We start from the raw sequence: 17,342 nt of genomic DNA, 5'->3' as shown, positions 1-17,342 counted from the left end.
GGCACCCTCCTCAGCTCAGGACTGAACTGGGATCCTGCCAAGTGCTCCATGCACATGCCGACATCTTCCCGACTCAAACACTGAATTCTAGAGAGTAGCAGCTATTTTATTGGTTTCTTTTTCACCCACATAACACAAGACAGTGCCTTTTAAACTCTCAAGCTTATCCATCTTGGAAAAAAAAAAAAACCACAATAAATATATAGTCAAAACATCAGTCTTTGGAGAACCTGGAAGACACCAAGCAGTCTAGCACCTTTCTCTTGACCCAAGAAACGGGGGCCAAGTGGTGGCACACCTGGTTGAGTACACGTTACAGTGCACAAGGCCCTAGGTTCAAGGCCCTGGTCCGCACCTGCAGGGGGAAAGCTTCATGAGTGGTGAAACAGGGCTGCAAGTATCTTATCTTTCTCTCTCCCTGTCTATCACCCCCTTCCCTCTCAATTTCTGGCTGTCTCTATGCAATATATAAAGATAATTTTTAAAAAATTAAAAGAATAAAAATCCAAGAAACAAACAGTAGTTAAATGCCCAGGAGTCTGACACCAGATACACCAGCCATCTGATAGTCAGGCTTGACTGTGGCTACACAGCCCGTTTCCATTCAATGCAGTAATAGAAATAATCACCTCTTTAATCAGAACACCAAGGAGACAGCATCAGGGTCCAGATCAGACAGATAGGTGAGGTGCCTCACCACACCCACAGTCCCAGTTCAGGCCCCGACACTACACAGGAGGCCTCATGGCAACTGTGGATGCTCCCGTGCTACGCTCTCACTCTACATGAATGAAGAGACAGGATGGGGGAGTGGATCCACCTACCAACACCCATGTCCAGCGGAGAAGCAATTACAGAAGCCAGAACTCCCACCTTCTGCTCCCCAGAAAGAATTTGGGTCCATCCTCCCAGAGGGATAAAGAACAGGGAGGCTTCCAATGGAGGGAATGGGACAGAGAACTCTGATGGTGGGAACTGTGTGGAATTAGATCCCTGTTATCCCACAGTCTTGTTGATCATTATTAAACCACTAATAATAATAATAATAATTTAACAAGAGGAGTAAAAAATAAGAAAACACAAAGCAGAACTTGGACTGGAGTTGGTGTATTGCACCAAAGGCTCTGGGGTGGGGATGAAGGTTGAGGTCCTGGAACATGATGGCAGAGGAGGACTTAGTGGGGGCTGAACTGTTATGTGGAAAACTGAGAAGTATTATACATGTACAAAATACTGTCTATACTGTTGACTGTAAACCACTAATCCCCCAATAAAGGAAAAAAACACAATAAATAAATATCAAAAACAAAAAACAGCCCAGAGTGGTCAGAATGGTGAAGACCCAACTCCACAAAATAATAATAATAATATAATTATTATTATTATTATTACAGGCCTCAGCAGACATCATAAAGGTGATGGGGGAAAGGGGGGATTGAGCGGTGGTGCAGTGGATTAAGGCACGTGGCACAAAGCGCAGGGACCGGCTTAAGGATCCCAGTTCGAGCCCCCTGCTCCCCACCTGCAGGGGAGTGTCGCTTCACAGGTGGTGAAGCAGGTCTGCAGGTGTCTTTCTCTCCCCCTCTGTCTTCCCCTCCTCTCTCCATTTCTCTCTGTCCTATCCAACAACAGCATTAATAACTACAACAAGAATAACTACAACAATTAAAAAAAACAAGGGCAACAAAAGGGAAAATAATTAAATACATATAGAAAAGCATTATTTTACTAGACACAATAACCATGAGAAGTAAATACTACTTACCCAACTATACAAAAGAGCTGGTGTGACCCACTGTAAGGAGCAGAACCCAGAGTCTCAGTTTAACACCAGAGCCTATGCTGTCTCTCAGAGAATTTACCACAAAAATCCCATTGTCAAGAGTCCAGCACAGTGCTTGACCCAAACAAGATAAACCAATGCTTCAATTATGGCTTAAACAGATAAGACTATTTGATTTATTGAAAAGGCTCTCTTGTGGGTAGATAGCCTAATGGTTATGGCAAAGAGACTCTCATGCCTGAGGCTCCAAAGTCCCAGGTTCAATCCCCCCACATCTCCATAAGCCAGAGCCGAGCAGTACTCAGATTAAAATATAAACAAATAGGCTCTCTCACTGCAAATATGTCTAAAAACAACATTACCCCCCTAAGAAAAATTCTAGCAGGAAGTAGTTTGTACTCTAGAAGATTTAAGCACTTTGCTTTCTCCTATAATAATTTACCCAGTCAAGTAATAGTTAAGTGAGAAAATATTTTTCTGGGGGTCGGGCGGTGGCGCACCCAGTTAAGCGCACATAGTACTAAACACAAGGACCCGCACCAGGATCCAGACTTGAGCCCCAGCTCCCCAACTGCAGGGAGGACACTTCACATGCTGTGAAGCAGGTCTGCAGGTGTCTGTCTCTCCCCCTCCCTTCTCAATTTCTCTCTGTCCTATCCAATAAAATGGAAAAAATGGCCTGCAGGAGCAGTGGATTCATAGTACTGACATCAAGCCCCAGAGATAACCCAGAGGCAAATATATATTAACAAAGTGCTAAATTTGAAGTAATATAAAACTTAATCCTGAAAGATGCCAGCCACCCTACTAAATTAAGACGCACACAGTTCTTAAACTATCCGCCAAAAGCAAACTAAGCGTTGTTCTCTCTACTAAAGGGAAAAGAAGTGGCACTGCCTCTGAGCACTCACAATGAGCCAACCCTGAGCCTCAACAGAGGTTCCTTACCTCGGCCCTTATAACCAACAAGGCAGCACCGAGGGTCACAAGGCCAAACACACATGTCATAGCACTTAGCCAACTACTGCGAATCCACAACTGAAACCCGTCTCACTAACCAAAAGTTACTCCCTCACCGAGTGGAAATCCTATCCTCAGGAAACAGCATGTCCATTTATCAAACAGACTTTCATGCCTCAGGCACTGAAGATCCCAAACTCAATCCCTAAAAACCATCATAAAAAGGAAAAGAGAAAAATCACTAAAAGTACCACTACTTAATCTGCTGACCAAGGCAGAAAAGGAATTTCTTCCCAAGGGAGAACAAAAGCAGGGATGCTCATAAACTAAAGGGCACTTTGTGAAGTATTACTCACCACTAAAAGGGGTGGCATTGTGTTCTTCAGGAGAACGTGAATGAGACTGGCTAAAATAAGTAAGGAAGCAAAAGAACTACCAGAAGGCAATGATAAAAAAAAATCTGTGGGCTATCAATTACCAAAACAAACATACTTTCAAAAGACAACCATAATAATAACCACACTGATTCTTATGCTGAGAACTATGGTTTTTGAAGGAAAGGAAGAGGAAAAAAGGCGAGAGGGTCTTTGGTGGTAGGAGCAGTGAACTGGATATAGGTCTATTTATATCTATGCATATATACGTAGGTGTGAGACTAAAATAACACTGTAAACCACTGCTAAACGAACTTAAAAGTTAAAGGACAGGGAGCCAGGTGGTAGCGCAGCGGGTTAATCGCACGTGGCGCAAAGCACAAGGACCAGGCATAAGGATCCCGGTTCGAGCCCCCGGCTTCCCACCTGCAGGGGAGTCGCTTCACAGGCAGTGAAGCAGGTCTGCAGGTGTCTATCTTTCTCTCCCCCCCTCTCTGTCTTCTCCTCCTCTCTCCCTTTCTCTCTGTCCTATCCAACAACGATGACATCAAATAACAACAATAAAAAACAAGGGCAACAAAAGGGAAAATAGTTTTTTTTAAAGTGAATTAAAAAAAAATTAAAGAACAACTGTAATACTTGACTGTTGTCAAAGTTTACTTAAGATTGCTTTTGTAAAGATCAATGAAATCAACACACCTTAACAATAAAATTAACGGCCTCATTTCAACCCTCACAAAAGCTCACTGCGATTCCGTCCAACTAGGTGAGAGAAGCAGCTTGAAACCCAGAAGCAGGGATAACTTGTCCAAGAATGCTGTGCAAGGGAGACAGCAAAACCAGCCCAGGTCTGCAATGGGCAAAACTGAAGTATCATCAAAGGAAGACGAAGAGCAGAAGGGCCTTAACCCCGTGCAGCTATGAGTTTCAGAATTAAAGCATCCAAACAAACCGTGTGTCTATAAGGCTTGGGGGGGAGGGGATAGCGGACAGTGCGAATCTCAGTTTCAAAGACAAGGAAGGTAAGCTGTCTAGTACTACTCTACTAAACAGAAGACTTTTCAAGCCTAGAGACCCTTCCTTTGAAGGAAGCAATGTCTGCATCTGGTACAAGTTCCAATTATCCTCACCATGGCAAACAATGCTCTATTTCACCAAACAAAGGTTTACGCAGAGAGCGATGTGTTGAAATATACAGAATCGACATGAAAACTCTTGAAACCGCCTCACAATGACAAGAGGAATGGAAGTGTTCCTGCCAACATTCTCAAGGTGTCATCTGAAGACAACTTCATCTCTCTGACATTTACTGGGGGCAGGGGGGGGGATCCTGAGTGTAAACTTAAGAGAGACATGTCTCCCATGTCAGTTATGAAAACACTACTACTTTGAACCCTCCTAAGGAGGCTGGCCCAGTGCCTAAGGAATCGCCACGGTGTTGGTGTTTATTTGTTTGTTTTCTGATAAAGCAATGATCAAAAGGACTGAATATAAATCTAAAACATGGGTCAGGGATCCTCTTTCCTCTAACTGTACTAAGAGCAAAAGCTGGAAAAACACCTGAAGTGAACATATGGAGACTTCCATGTTCTGTTCATTGACGCTACAGCAGCTCACTCATTTGTCTTCATCCTCCTAAAAAATAAAACCACAAGCCTGCAGGAAGCTGAGCCAGCACTCACTGTCCAGGGTTGGGGGGGAGGGTGGCACTGAAAAAGCGGGAAGCCTTGGGAGCTCCTCTGCCCTGATCCAGCTTTTTAGGCCTGTTCTCAGCTCTGACACCATCTCCCTATACAATACTTTCACCCCCACCTGCATATTAGCTGTCAGGCTCAGGCAAAAAGTACTAGTCATAGGCCCCTTGGACTATACCTCAAATAGACTTCCTAGCTTCTTCCCACATGAAGAGCCTTAGTTTCATCTGCTCTATTCCTAGGTTTGGGTGCCTGTTTATTCAACAATGTGTCCTGCTTTATATCTTACTGTCTTTAAGCCACCAAGCTGCAGTTGTTAGTATGAGTCCATCCTGACTTCCCTGGGCAGATGACCTCACCAGTGTGTCCTGGAACCTCCCCTCCCCAGCGCCCTGCCCCACTAGGGAAAGATAGAAACAGGCTGGAGGGATGGATCCAACTGCTAACACCCATGTCCAGTGGAGAAGCAATTATAGAAGCCAGACCTCCCACCTTCTGCTCCCCAGAAAGAATTTGGGTCCATACTCTCAGAGAGGGATAAAGAATAGGGAAGCTTCCAATGGAGGGGATGGGACACGTAACTCTGGTGGTGGGAATTGTGTGGAATTGTACCCTTGTGATCTTACAGTCTTGCTCATTATTAAATCACTAACAAATTTAAGAAAAATTAGAAAAAAAAAAAAAAAAAAAAGCAGAAAGCCTCCAAAACCGGTTGTCAGGCCCCAATTGGCATCAGCCCATCTAAAACTCAGCAGCAGACCCGCAGGGCAGCTCAGACCCGGACCCCGAGCTGGCATCCTTCACCGGATCAAAACCACACACCAGGAAGCCGAGCCCCTGGCGGGCTGGGGTGCAGCTCAGGTCCAGTAGCCCCTAGCCCCCAACTCCCGCAAAAATAAAAATAAGCTGTGACCCCCGCTTCCCCCTAAGGCTTGAGGGCAAAAGCTGGGAAGCGGTGATAGCTGCCCGAGGCGGGAGGAAAGGGAGCCAGAGCTCCCAGAAATTGTGTTCTGAACCCTGAGGCTACACCCGCAGAGCAGGAGGGGCAGCGGCCAGTCACCCAGGCCAAGGAGAGAGTGAGAGAATAGCAAAGGAGAGAGAGAAGACAGAGAGGAAAGAGAAAAAATAGGAGGAAGGAGGAGAAAGAAAAAAGAGAAGAGGGAGAGAGGGGGGAGGAAAAAGAAAAGAGAGAAAAAGAGAAAAGAGAGGAGGCGGAGAGAGTGGAGAGAGGGAGGGAGAAGAGAAGACAGGGAGAGAGAGAGAAAAGGGGAGAGAGCGAGGGCTGGGGAGGTGGCAGGGGCTCTGTCTCCCTGTGTCTCATTAAAGTAAATAAATAAAACATTGAGAGAGAGAGAGAGAGAGAGAGATGATGGAGGAGAGGTGCGGGAGGGAGGAGACCCAAGCCAGCCGCGCTCCTCCCTCGTCCCCCCCCCCCCCCCACAGGCCTGCACACTGCAGGGGAAGAGCCGCGGTCAGGGTTCTGGTCCGGGTCGGGAACTGGGTAGGAGTCCGGGTCGGGATTCGGTTCAGGGTCGGAGTCCGGGTCAAGGTCGGGGTTCGGTTCAGGGTCTGGATCTGGGATCGGAGTGCAGGTCGGGGTCTGGGGTCGGGGTCGGGATCTGGGGTAGGGCTCCGGGTCGGGATCTGGGGTCGGGCTGCTGGTCTGGTTCGGGGTCGGGATCTAGGGTCGGGCTGATGGTCTGGTTCGGGATCTGGGGTCGGGGTGCGGGTCCGGTTCGGGATCTGGGGTCCGGGTCCGGGTTGAATCTGAGGTCGGGACCCGCTTCGGGGTTCGTGCCCGAGTCGGGATCGAGGTCCGAGCCAGGCCGCCGCCCGCCCGGCGGCCCGCTATCTCCTCCCGTTATCCGCCCGGCCGGCGCTCGGGCCTGGCAAGTTGAGCGCCCAGCCGCCACCTGCCGCCGCGGAGCACCCAGCACGCGGACACCCAGCAGCCCGACACCGGCCTTTCGGGCCCAGGGGCGATGCCAGCGGGGACGGGGCGAGTTCGGGGCGCGGGGCGCCGGGCTCACCTCGGCGTGGAGAATGGGCACGCAGCCCGCCTCGGTGTCATACTCATCCGGGCCGTCCGCCATCTTGGTGTTAAATCCCTCTTCCCGCTGCATGCCGGGAGAAAGCGTTTCGCCCTCGCGGGGCCCCGGCGAGGCGGAGGGCGACGCGGCGGCCGGCCCCTCCTCCGCCGCTCCTCTTCCTCCCCGCGCGCACAGACGCCCTACGCGCGCGCGGCCCCACGAGGGCCCCCCTCCGCGGGTTCCCTACGCGCGTGCGCGCGAGGCCTGGCCCGGAGCGGGAGCGCGCTCTGCGGCACTGCGCGGGCGGTGGGCCCTGCAGCAGCCAGGCTGGGGGGTGGGGGGCGGGGCGGTGCTGCCCGGGCGGAGCGCGGGGCTCTGGTGCTGGAGCCCCACTGTCCGCCCTGGTCCGGGAGCAGACGCGAGGCTGGACAGACCTGCAGGGATCCCCAGCGCAGAAGATGCAGCCTTTCACCCTCCACAGCCCAGAGGGCACCCTCCGGGGAAGGCAGGGGAGCAGCGCTGGCAGCTCGCTGGGGTGGTCAGTTAGCAATGACAACAGCAACAAAGTGGCATATAGATCCACGTCCAGATGCTGCCAATTCTGCAAGTTCCCGTCTACACCATTTTATTTAACCCGGGGATTCAGAACTGAAGTCACTTTTTGCAAGCGACTCAGAGTGTGACCCCAGCCAAATTTTAATGGATACTAGTTGGTGTCATAGCTGTACAGTGTGGGGTCTGCTTCCTAGAAATGTGCTGATGGGACAAGTATAGAGAGCTTTCTTTCTTCTTTTCCTTTCCATTTTTAGCTGCTGAAAATTAGAAGCCCAAACTGCCCAAGGGAAGATGTAGCCGAGATCATGCAACAAGAACCTCCTCTTACACATCCTGCCACGAAGCTGCCTCTGGTCAAAACCAATTCAGCCACAGACCACCGGGAGGGAGCCTCGATCCAGTGACAGCAGCTGTGAGACCATGAAGGAGCACCAGTCAGGCGTGGGGGGCATGGAGCACGGGGTGCAGACTGGAGGTGAAGCCTCCCCAGAAATAGGGGTTCCCGCCGCAGGAGTTTGCAGGGCTGGGGGTTGGGGTGCTAGGATCAATCTGGATTGGACGCTGTTTCCGAGGCAGGATTGGGAAAAACAGGGATTAAGCCGGAATTGGATGTTGTCAGAAAAAGAAGCTATTTAGTAATTGGGTGTCCAGGAATAAATGAAAATAGCAAGTAGTCCCTGGGGTCAAATTGCGTGGAGAGCAGTAGCCCTCAAAGAAGGGTGGATGCAGCCCTAGTTACAGCTGCCTTGTGGTGGTAGATGACAGGATTTGTTGTTGTTGTTATTGTAAACTTTTATGACTAGCTTAGTATGTGATTTTCTTCCTTCCTTCCTTCCTTCCTTTTTTTTTTTCCCCCTCCTCTCAGTCTGACCTGACATTCTTTTTAAGTCTGGGCCAAACCAAGAATTGTGTTTTTTAGACTCTATCACAGCTGGAAGAAACTCCAAGGATAGCTGGGGCACCAGTTTCTGTTGTTAAAATTTTCAGAGGCTCTGGCCGGGCTGGCTTGCTTCACAGCGGGTAACAGAGACGACCAGAGACATACGGCTGGGCAGGGAAGCTGTATTTCTTTATTCAGGAACAACGATTCATAAACTAAGACAAACTAATCACCAAACAGAATTCTGCTATCTCATTGCGGCGGCACAAGCACTCTCTTACTCTCGAACTCAGGAACTTTCCAACTCTCGTACTCGGGAACCCTCTGAAACTCTGGCACACTGGAACTCTCTCTTACTCTGTAACCCTGAAACTCTCGAACTCAGGAACTCAGGAACTCTGTCACTGGGGAACTCAGGAACTCTCGGACTCCGGAACCCTCTCCCGGGGTCCCTTGGGGCGGGGCCAAGCAGGCCCGCGAAATTAACAGGACTCATCCAATTCTCTTGGAGGGGGAGGGCTAGAACAAGCCAATGTAAAGCATACGACAATTCCCCCTTTTCTTTTTAACTAAATGACTATAGTATCAAGGGTGTGGGGTGAACAGAAACATATATAACAAAAACCAGCATGTTGCCAAGGGAAGGCCTGAGGGGGCCCTATCTGCCTCTGGGGGGCTACTTGCCTCGACGAGCATTTGCATGGGGGCGGGGAACGGCCTAGGGTCCCAAAGGCAGCTGGCTGCAACTTATTTACTATGAAACAAAACTTGTTATTAGCATATCTACTGTACGATCTAACATTTCTAATAGAGAAGGAATTTGAGACTTTTACATATCAACAACGTCTTTTAACCTTTTGTTACACCCATTCAAGATGGAGACACACCCTAGGTGTGGGCCGGAGAGGAAATCTCAGGCATGGGAATAATTAGCATAGCCATTGTGCGATCTACCATTTCTAATAGAGAAGGTAGTGTTTTACATATCAACGAGTCTATTTAACCTTTTGTTTAGACCAACTTAGTTAAAATATATTGTTAACTAATTTTTACCTCAGACTTTAAATGTAAGTTAATTTTATCTTTATGAGAATTACGTTGAAAACCTTTTTCATTTAACTTTGACTAGTAAGAATTTAGCCTTAAAGCTACTGTTTACCAAACTTTAAACATACACATAAACATGGTCATTAATACACAAGGAGAGAAACCTTTGTTACGAAGACATGTCATTTTAAACACGAATATAAATCTGTACTGTCTTAGTGGTTGGGGGGGGTCACCATTCGGAGGTGGCTTCCCGCGCAGCTTCACTTTTAGGGATTGCAGGTTGTGATCTCTGCACAAATCTCTGCGTACTCCAGCTTGTCTGCCTTCAGGCCAGACCGGCAGCTGGAGATCTCGTGTGCCCAGTTTCGGCAGGGAGCCCGGGGGTCCGGGAGGCCCGGGATGGTTCCAGAATTCATAGAAAGAGGGCAGGCAGGCCATCTTTGTAGAAGGCGTGAGCCTAGGTGCCCAGGGGTGGCGGCCATGATAGGCCGCCGCGGCCCTGCCCCATGGCCCTGCCATGTCTGCTGCCCTGCTCGCAGTGGCCAAGCAGTGTGGAGGGATCACGCGTCCAGTGCCCTGCGCCACGCGGTGGAGAGCCGGCTCCTGTGGGCTGGCCTCGGGCTCTTGCGTGTTGGCATAGGGCTCCAGCATGTTGGCATCGGGCTCTAGCGAGCTGGCATCGGGCTCTTGCATGGTGGCGTAGGCCTCCTGCGGGCTGTGGGGCTGCGGGGCTGCGGGGCTGCGGGCGCGGTGCGCGGGGTTGTCTGGGCGCAGCCGGCTGGCTGGCTGTTTAACCAGGTGGAAACGGCAGCTCCGTGCCTCGCCTCCCGCCCGTTGGCTCTTCCCGCTGGCTGTTCTGAGTTCGCCCGAGCGAGTGGAAACCACAGAGTGGTCCAGAGATAAATGTTCCAGAAACAGCAGAACAGTCTCGTGAAGAAAGAGCAGAGGCCTTTGGAGATCTCTTCACAAGCAGAAGAGAAGGCCATCGTGCATAGGTAGCCAAATTGTCTTTACTTATCTGAGAGATGTGCAGGTCAGGTCCACTTGGGCGCCATTTGTTGTTAAAATTTTCAGAGGCTCTGGCCGGGCTGGCTTGCTTCACAGCGGGTAACAGAGACGACCAGAGACATATGGCTGGGCAGGGAAGCTGTATTTCTTTATTCAGGAACAACGATTCATAAACTAAGACAAACTAATCACCAAACAGAATTCTGCTATCTCATTGCGGCGGCACAAGCACTCTCTTACTCTCGAACTCAGGAACTTTCCAACTCTCGTACTCGGGAACCCTCTGAAACTCTGGCACACTGGAACTCTCTCTTACTCTGTAACCCTGAAACTCTCGAACTCAGGAACTCAGGAACTCTGTCACTGGGGAACTCAGGAACTCTCGGACTCCGGAACCCTCTCCCGGGGTCCCTTGGGGCGGGGCCAAGCAGGCCCGCGAAATTAACAGGACTCATCCAATTCTCTTGGAGGGGGAGGGCTAGAACAAGCCAATGTAAAGCATACGACAAGTTTCCGTGCACTTTAATATGGAGAGAAGCTTACCCTTCAACAATACAATGTCTTGCCCCTTAGCTCACGAATTGACTGGAAATAGAAGAAGTTTGGAGTAAAGAAGGGAAATTGAGTGAAAGGTTGGCAGATGGTATAAGGAAGAGAAAAGAAAGTAGGGAAGGAGGAGGCACGGGCCACAGCACATAGTACAAAGATTAAGCGCACATAGCACAAAGTGCAGGGACCCCGAAGGATCCGGATTGGAGCCCCTGGCTCCCTACCTCCTACCTGAGGGGGGGGGGTCACGTAGGTCACTTCACAACTGGTGAAGCAGAACTGCAGGTGTCTATCTTTCTCCATCTCCCCCTTCTCAATTTCTTTCTGTCCTATCCAAAAAATCGAGGAAAAAAAATGTCAACAGGAGCAGAGGATTTGTAATGCAGGCATCAAGCCCCAGGGAGAACCCTGGAGGCCAAATAATAGTAATAATAATAATAGACAAGGAAGATCCACAAGAAGGAATGTTTCCTAAGTGCCCATGTTTTAGAAACACTGAAACAGAAGTGTGATGAAGAGTATCTAAATAAGAGATGTTGGGGGAGACAGACAGACACCTGCAGCCCTGCTTCACCACTCGGGAAGCTTTCCCCCTGCAGGCTTGAACCTGGGTTCTTGTACACTGTAATGTGTGAGCTTAACCAGGTGCATCACTGCCTGCACCCCCCCTTTCAGATAACTTCTATATTTGGCTCTGCTACTACCTAATTCTGTGGCTTCATTAAAAATATATATAGAGAAGAAGATGTATTTGTTTATTTTATTATGAAATAAAGAGTGAGAGTCCCACTTCTTCTTCTAGCGTTTGCCCTTCTTCCGTAGCCAGTCAACAGTGTCAGGTTGAGCCTGATGTCTGCTTGTTGCTGGCTTTGAAAGTGACTGGGATCCATGTGGATTCAGTCAGCTAGGAAGGATCGTCAGTTTCCCCAATAAATGGGTACTCACGGGATGCACCACGAGAAGGTCGATCCAATGCATCCCAAGAGTCCCACTGATGGCCATGAAGGCAAAAAAAAAAAAAAAAGAGGATAGATCAGCAAAAGAATAGCATGGAATTGTGGAGGAATGTAGAATGGTAGGTAATGGGAACAGAATGCAAAGAGAGAAACGGACCTTGCAGGAGAGAAGTGTGAAAGGAACTTGGAAGCACAGGGTTTGAGAAGAGTGGGGAACAACTGTGTAGATGTGGCCTCCTGTGTCAATTCAGAAACGACTGGAGCTCACGACAGCGTTGGTTCTAGTCAACTCCAACATTTCACAGGCAGAGAAGTCATGGCTGGAGGGTTTAAGGAAGCCATCTTAAATCACACAATTGGGGGTAGGGAGAAGCCCCAAGGACTGCAGGATCCATCCCCAGTACTATATTCTCAGAGCTAAATACTGTCTGTGTGCATCTCCAAAGGCTCAGGTTCAATGCCCTGCACCACCTGAAACCAGAACTGAGTAGTGCTTTGGTAGGAAGAAAAATAAATAAAACCTGACTGGATTGTTATTTTTGTTGGGGGAGCAGTTGGTGTGGTATGCAAACAAATTTTGAAAGACCAGGGGCCAGGCAGTGGTGCACCTGGTTAAGCTCACACATTACATTGCACAAGGACCCGGGTTCAAGCCCCTGGTCCCCACCTGTAGGGGGAGAGCTTCACAAGTGGTGAAGCAGGGCTGCAGGTGTCTCCTCCCTCTCTCCCTCTCGCCCGTCTCGATTTCTCTCTGTCTCCGATAATAAATAAATATAATAAAAAAATTTTTGGAAGAATACTGAGCTCAACACATTCCCCAAAAGGTATAAAATCAGTGCAGATCTCTTGGGATCAGTCAAAGGGCAATGTCTGGGGGCAGGGAGAGGAAAAAGAAGAAGAAGAAAATGAAAGTGCCAGGCAGTGGCACATCGGGTTAAGCACACATGGCTTAAAGCACAAGGATTGGTTTAAGGATCCCAGTTCGAGCCCCCGGCTCCCCACCTGCAGGTGGGTCGCTTCAAAGGCGGGGAAGCAGGTCTGCAGGTATCTGTCTTTCCCCCTCTCTGTCTTCCCCTCCTCTCCATTTCTCTCTGTCCTATCCAATAATAACGACAGCAATAACAATAATAGTAACAACAACGATAAACAAGGGCAACAAAAGGGGAAAAAATGGCCTCCAGGAGCAGTGGATTCGTAGTGCAGACACCGAGCCCCAGCAAAATAATAATAATAAACCCTGGAGGCAAAATAATAATAATAATTAATTAATTAAAAGGAAAAGAAAATGAAAGGAGGCTGCGCACCTGGTAGAACACACGCATTACCATGCACAAGGACCCAGGTTCGAACACCGAGTCCCTACCTGCAGGGAGAAACTTAATGAGTGGTGAAGCAAAGCTGCAGGTATCTCTCTATCAATCTATCAATCGATCTCCCTTTCCCTCTCAAGTTCTATGTCTCTATTCAATAAGTAAATATTTTAAAAATAAAGTCTGAAAAGAACAGAAGAGCGTGAAACCCATTGAGGGGAAAAAATTTAAAACAGGACTTGAAATGATTGTGTAAATATTGAAGGCAGCTAGGGGAGAGAGGATTTTTTTTTAAGCAGGAAAAATTTGGATTTCTGAGTCTACCCTTGTCTGAGAAGGAGCCCTGCTGCCGGGAAATGCGGACTGTACACTGAATGGAGAGGAGAAGATTCCACCCTGAGGGCTCTAGAGTGCCAGGAACTTCGTGGATTCCTGTGACAATCAGAGTCTCTGATTGTCTATTGCTCGCTTATTCTGCATGACGTTCGCAACTTTCTCTTGGCTGCCACCATTTGCTTCACTTTGGGAATGACTCAAGATGTGACCATGCTGAGCAGTGCCAATGAGTTTTGTTTTTTCCTTTTTGCCCTCCCCACCCCCCCTCTCTAAGACCTGGAACACCTGTGAGCTTAAAGGGGAATCTCAAGTACCTACAGCTTGAGAGACAGCCTCCACACAGATAGCTATAATCGGCTTATATTTATTTATTTTTCCTTTTGTTACCCTTGTTTTTTATTGTTGCTGTAGTTATTATTGTTGTTGTTATTGATGTCATTGTTAGATAGGACAGAGAGAAATGGAGAGAGGAAGAGAAAACAGAGGGGGAGAGAAAGATGGACACCTGCAGACATGCTTCACCAGCTGTGAAGCGACTCCCCTGCAGGTGGGGAGCCAGGGGCTCGAACAGGGATCCTTACTCAGTGACACTATTTTATCTTGCTCGGGTGCGGGGATCTCTGACAGACATTCCCTAAAGCAGCGAGGTCATGATGTTTTAGACTTTCTCTCTTCCATAGCTGAATCCGGTTTGATTTCTACTTTTAGTTTCTGTTTGAAGACTGAGGATTTCATTGTCTGTGTTTTATGTTTCTGTATCATAGGGAATGGTTGGAGCTGAGGGGCTGGCGGCGGAGGTAAGAAAAGTCAAGACAAGATACAATGCATTAGAATGCTCCAATTATGTTCTCTTGGCTCAGTTTTTTTTTTTTTTTTTTTGTCTCCTTTGCCAAGATGAAAAAATTTTTTATTGTATCTTTTATTTATTTATTTAATTTATTCCCTTTTGTTGCCCTTGTTGTTTTATTGTTGTAGTTAATTGCTGTCGTCATTGTTGGATAGGACAGAGAGAAATGGAGAGAGGAGGGAAAGACAGGGGGAGAGAAAGATAGACACCTGCAGACCTGCTTCACCGCCTATGAAGGGACTCCCCTGCAGGTGGGGAGCTGGGGTTCGAATCGGGATCCTTATGCAGGTCCTCGCTCTTTGTGCAACGTGCACTTAACCCACTGCGCTACCGCCCAACTCCCCAAGATGAAAATTAAATCACACTCTGGTAGGGAAACATCCTCAGGCATCTTGGTAGTTTTCTTTTTTAATTATTATTTATCTTTATTTACTGGATAGATACAACCAGAATTCGAGAGGGTAGAGGATGATAGAGAAGGAGAGATACAAAGAGACACCTGCAGACCTGCTTCACCACTTGAAAAACTTTCCTCCTGCAGGTGGGGTCCGGGGGCTGGAACATGGATCCTTATGCACCGTAACGTGTGCGCTCAACTAGGTGCACTATCAGCTGGCCCCGAATCAAGTAGTTTCTCCCCTTTGTGAGTAGCCAGGAAATGTTCCCTTTAATAACTAGAGTCAGCTTCATAAGTCACTTTTGTCATCTCAGCAGCCTTTGTTAGAGCTGTTTCAAGGAATGTGCAGCAAGAAAATTAAAAGTGAAAGGAGATACATTGGTTTATTTCTCTTTAGATCTGGAGATCTTCATGTGACTCTCAGATATATCTGTATTTTTTTACGTGTGTGTGTGTGTGTGTGTGTGTGTGTGTGTGTGTGTGTACCTGGTGGCCAGGCGGTAGCACAGAAGGTTAAGTGCACGTGGCGCAAAGCTCAAGGACTGGCATAAGGATTCCAGTTCGAGCCCCCAGCTCCCCATCTACAGGGGAGTCGCTTCACAGGTGGTGAAGCAGATCTGCAGGTGTCTATCTTTCTCTCCCCCTCTCTGTCTTCCCCTCCTCTCTCCATTTCTCTCTGTCCTATCCAACAATGACATCAGCAACAATAATAATAACCACAACAAGGCTAAAACAATAATATTAACAACAGCAACGATAGACAAGGGCAACAAAAGGAAAAAATGGCCTCCGGGAGCAGTGAATTCATAGTGCAGGTACCGAGCCCCAGCAATAACCCTGGAGGCAAAAAAAAAAAAAAAAAAGACTTTTATACCTGAAACTCTAAGGTCCCAGGTTCAATTTACCAAACCATCAGAGGCCAGGACAAGACACAATGGTCTAGTCTCTGTGTTTCTCTCCCCTCTCTCTGTATCTTTTGTTTGTTTGTTTGTTTCATCTTGCCACAAAGGTTACTGCTAGGATTCAGTGCCTGCACAACAAACCCATTGCACCCTGTGGCAATTTTTTTCTATTTTTTCTTTCTATTTTTATTTGACAGGACAGAGAGAAATTGAGAGGAAAGGGAAGAGATAGAGAGGGAGAGAGACAGAGGGACACCTACAGACCTGCTTTACCACTCATGAAGCTTTCCCCCCTGCAAGTGGGGAACAGGGGCTTGAACCTGGGTCCTTATGCATTGTAATGTGTTCATTTAACCAGCTGAGCCACCACCTGTCTCCTTAAACAAAATTTTTAAAAGATTTTTATAAGAAAGTAATCACAGGCTGGGGAGATAGCATATTGGTTCTGTAAAAGACTGTCTTTTTTTTAATTTTATTTATTTAATTTATTATTTTTTGAGAGAGAGAGACACACACACACAGAGAAACACCAGAGCAGTGCTCAGCTCTGGTTTATGGTAGTGCAGAGGATTGAACCTGGGCTTTAGAAGCCTCAAGCATGAGAGTCTGTTTGCATAACCATTATGCTGTTCCCTTCCCCTCCCCACCCTGCAAAAGAATTTCATACCTGAGGCTCCGAAGTCCCAGTTTCAGTCCCTAGAACCACCATAAGCCAGAGTTGAGCAGAGCACTGGTAGCTCTCTGTGTGTATCTTTCTCTCTGTGTCTGTCTGTCATTAACAATGAATAAATAAAATATTTTTTAAAAGAATAAGAAACTAATCGCCAGTTCTGGATTTACAGCTAATTCATTGCATGACCTTCATCATTTTAATTTATCAGCCTCAGTTTTATTATTTGAAAAAATAAAAGGGCTAGGAATAAGAGTTCTATTCTCTTTTATCACTAATAATAATAATATCCTAGACATATTTTAAAATGTCAGAATAAAAAGCCACAGTATCTATAATTAACGTCTGTCAGTTACTCAGAACTTTTACTCAGTAGCTTCTTTCTGATTTCTATAATAAACCTTTCATCCTAAATCTTATCTTCTTCTCAGTTCTCTTGATTATCTGTTTATCTCTCTCACCTAAATAATTCCCAGACAGGTTTAAAATCTTTTTTTTAATTTTATTTATGTATTTTCCCTTTTGTTGCCCTTGTTGTCATAGTTATTATTGTTCTTGTTATTGATGTCGTCGTTGTTAGATAAGACAGAGAGAAATGGAGAGAAGAGGGGAAGATAGAGAGGGGGAGAGAAAGACAGACACCTGCAGACCTGCTTCAGGGCCTGTGAAGCCCTGCAGGTGGGACCTGGGGGCTCGTACAGGGATCCTTATGCTGGTCCTTGCACTTTGCGCCATGTGCACTTAACCCGTTGCACTACTGCCGGACTCCCTAAAATCTTTTTTTTTAATCATCTTTATTTATTTATGGGATAGAGACAGCCAGAAATTGAGAGGAAGGGGGAGATAGGGAGAGAGACAGAGTGACACCTGCAGCCCTGCTTCACATGAAGCTTTCCCCCTGTTGTATGCTTTACATTGGGTTGTTCTAGCTCTCCCCTGCCAAGAAAATTGGATCAGTCCTGCTAGTTTTGCCCCCAAGGAACCCCGAGAGGGTTCCAGAGTTCCAGAGTTTGAGAGTGCTTGGTGCCGCCGCGGGGGAAA

At 47.6% G+C, this 17,342-nt stretch overlaps 1 protein-coding gene across 2 annotated transcripts in view; it reads right to left on the bottom strand.

The window, feature by feature from the left end:
• The window catches only part of ZDHHC17 (zinc finger DHHC-type palmitoyltransferase 17), a 64,138-nt gene extending 57,019 nt beyond the window's left edge, over window positions 1-7,119 (bottom strand). Inside the window, exon 1 of one of the 2 annotated variants that reach the window (XM_060191349.1) lies at window positions 6,842-7,119. In XM_060191349.1, the coding sequence (XP_060047332.1) occupies window positions 6,842-6,934 (93 nt within the window). In that variant the 5' untranslated portion in view covers window positions 6,935-7,119. The remainder of the gene's footprint in view (window positions 1-6,841) is intronic. The other variant, XM_060191350.1, reaches the window with a different exon arrangement.
• Between the last annotated feature and the right edge of the window lie 10,223 nt (window positions 7,120-17,342).

This window comes from Erinaceus europaeus, chromosome 5 (genome assembly GCF_950295315.1).
Source record: "Erinaceus europaeus chromosome 5, mEriEur2.1, whole genome shotgun sequence".
Classification (NCBI taxonomy): Eukaryota; Metazoa; Chordata; class Mammalia; order Eulipotyphla; family Erinaceidae; genus Erinaceus; species Erinaceus europaeus.
Note: the sequence above shows the minus strand (reverse complement) of the source record. Positions and strands in the feature narration are given on the sequence as shown.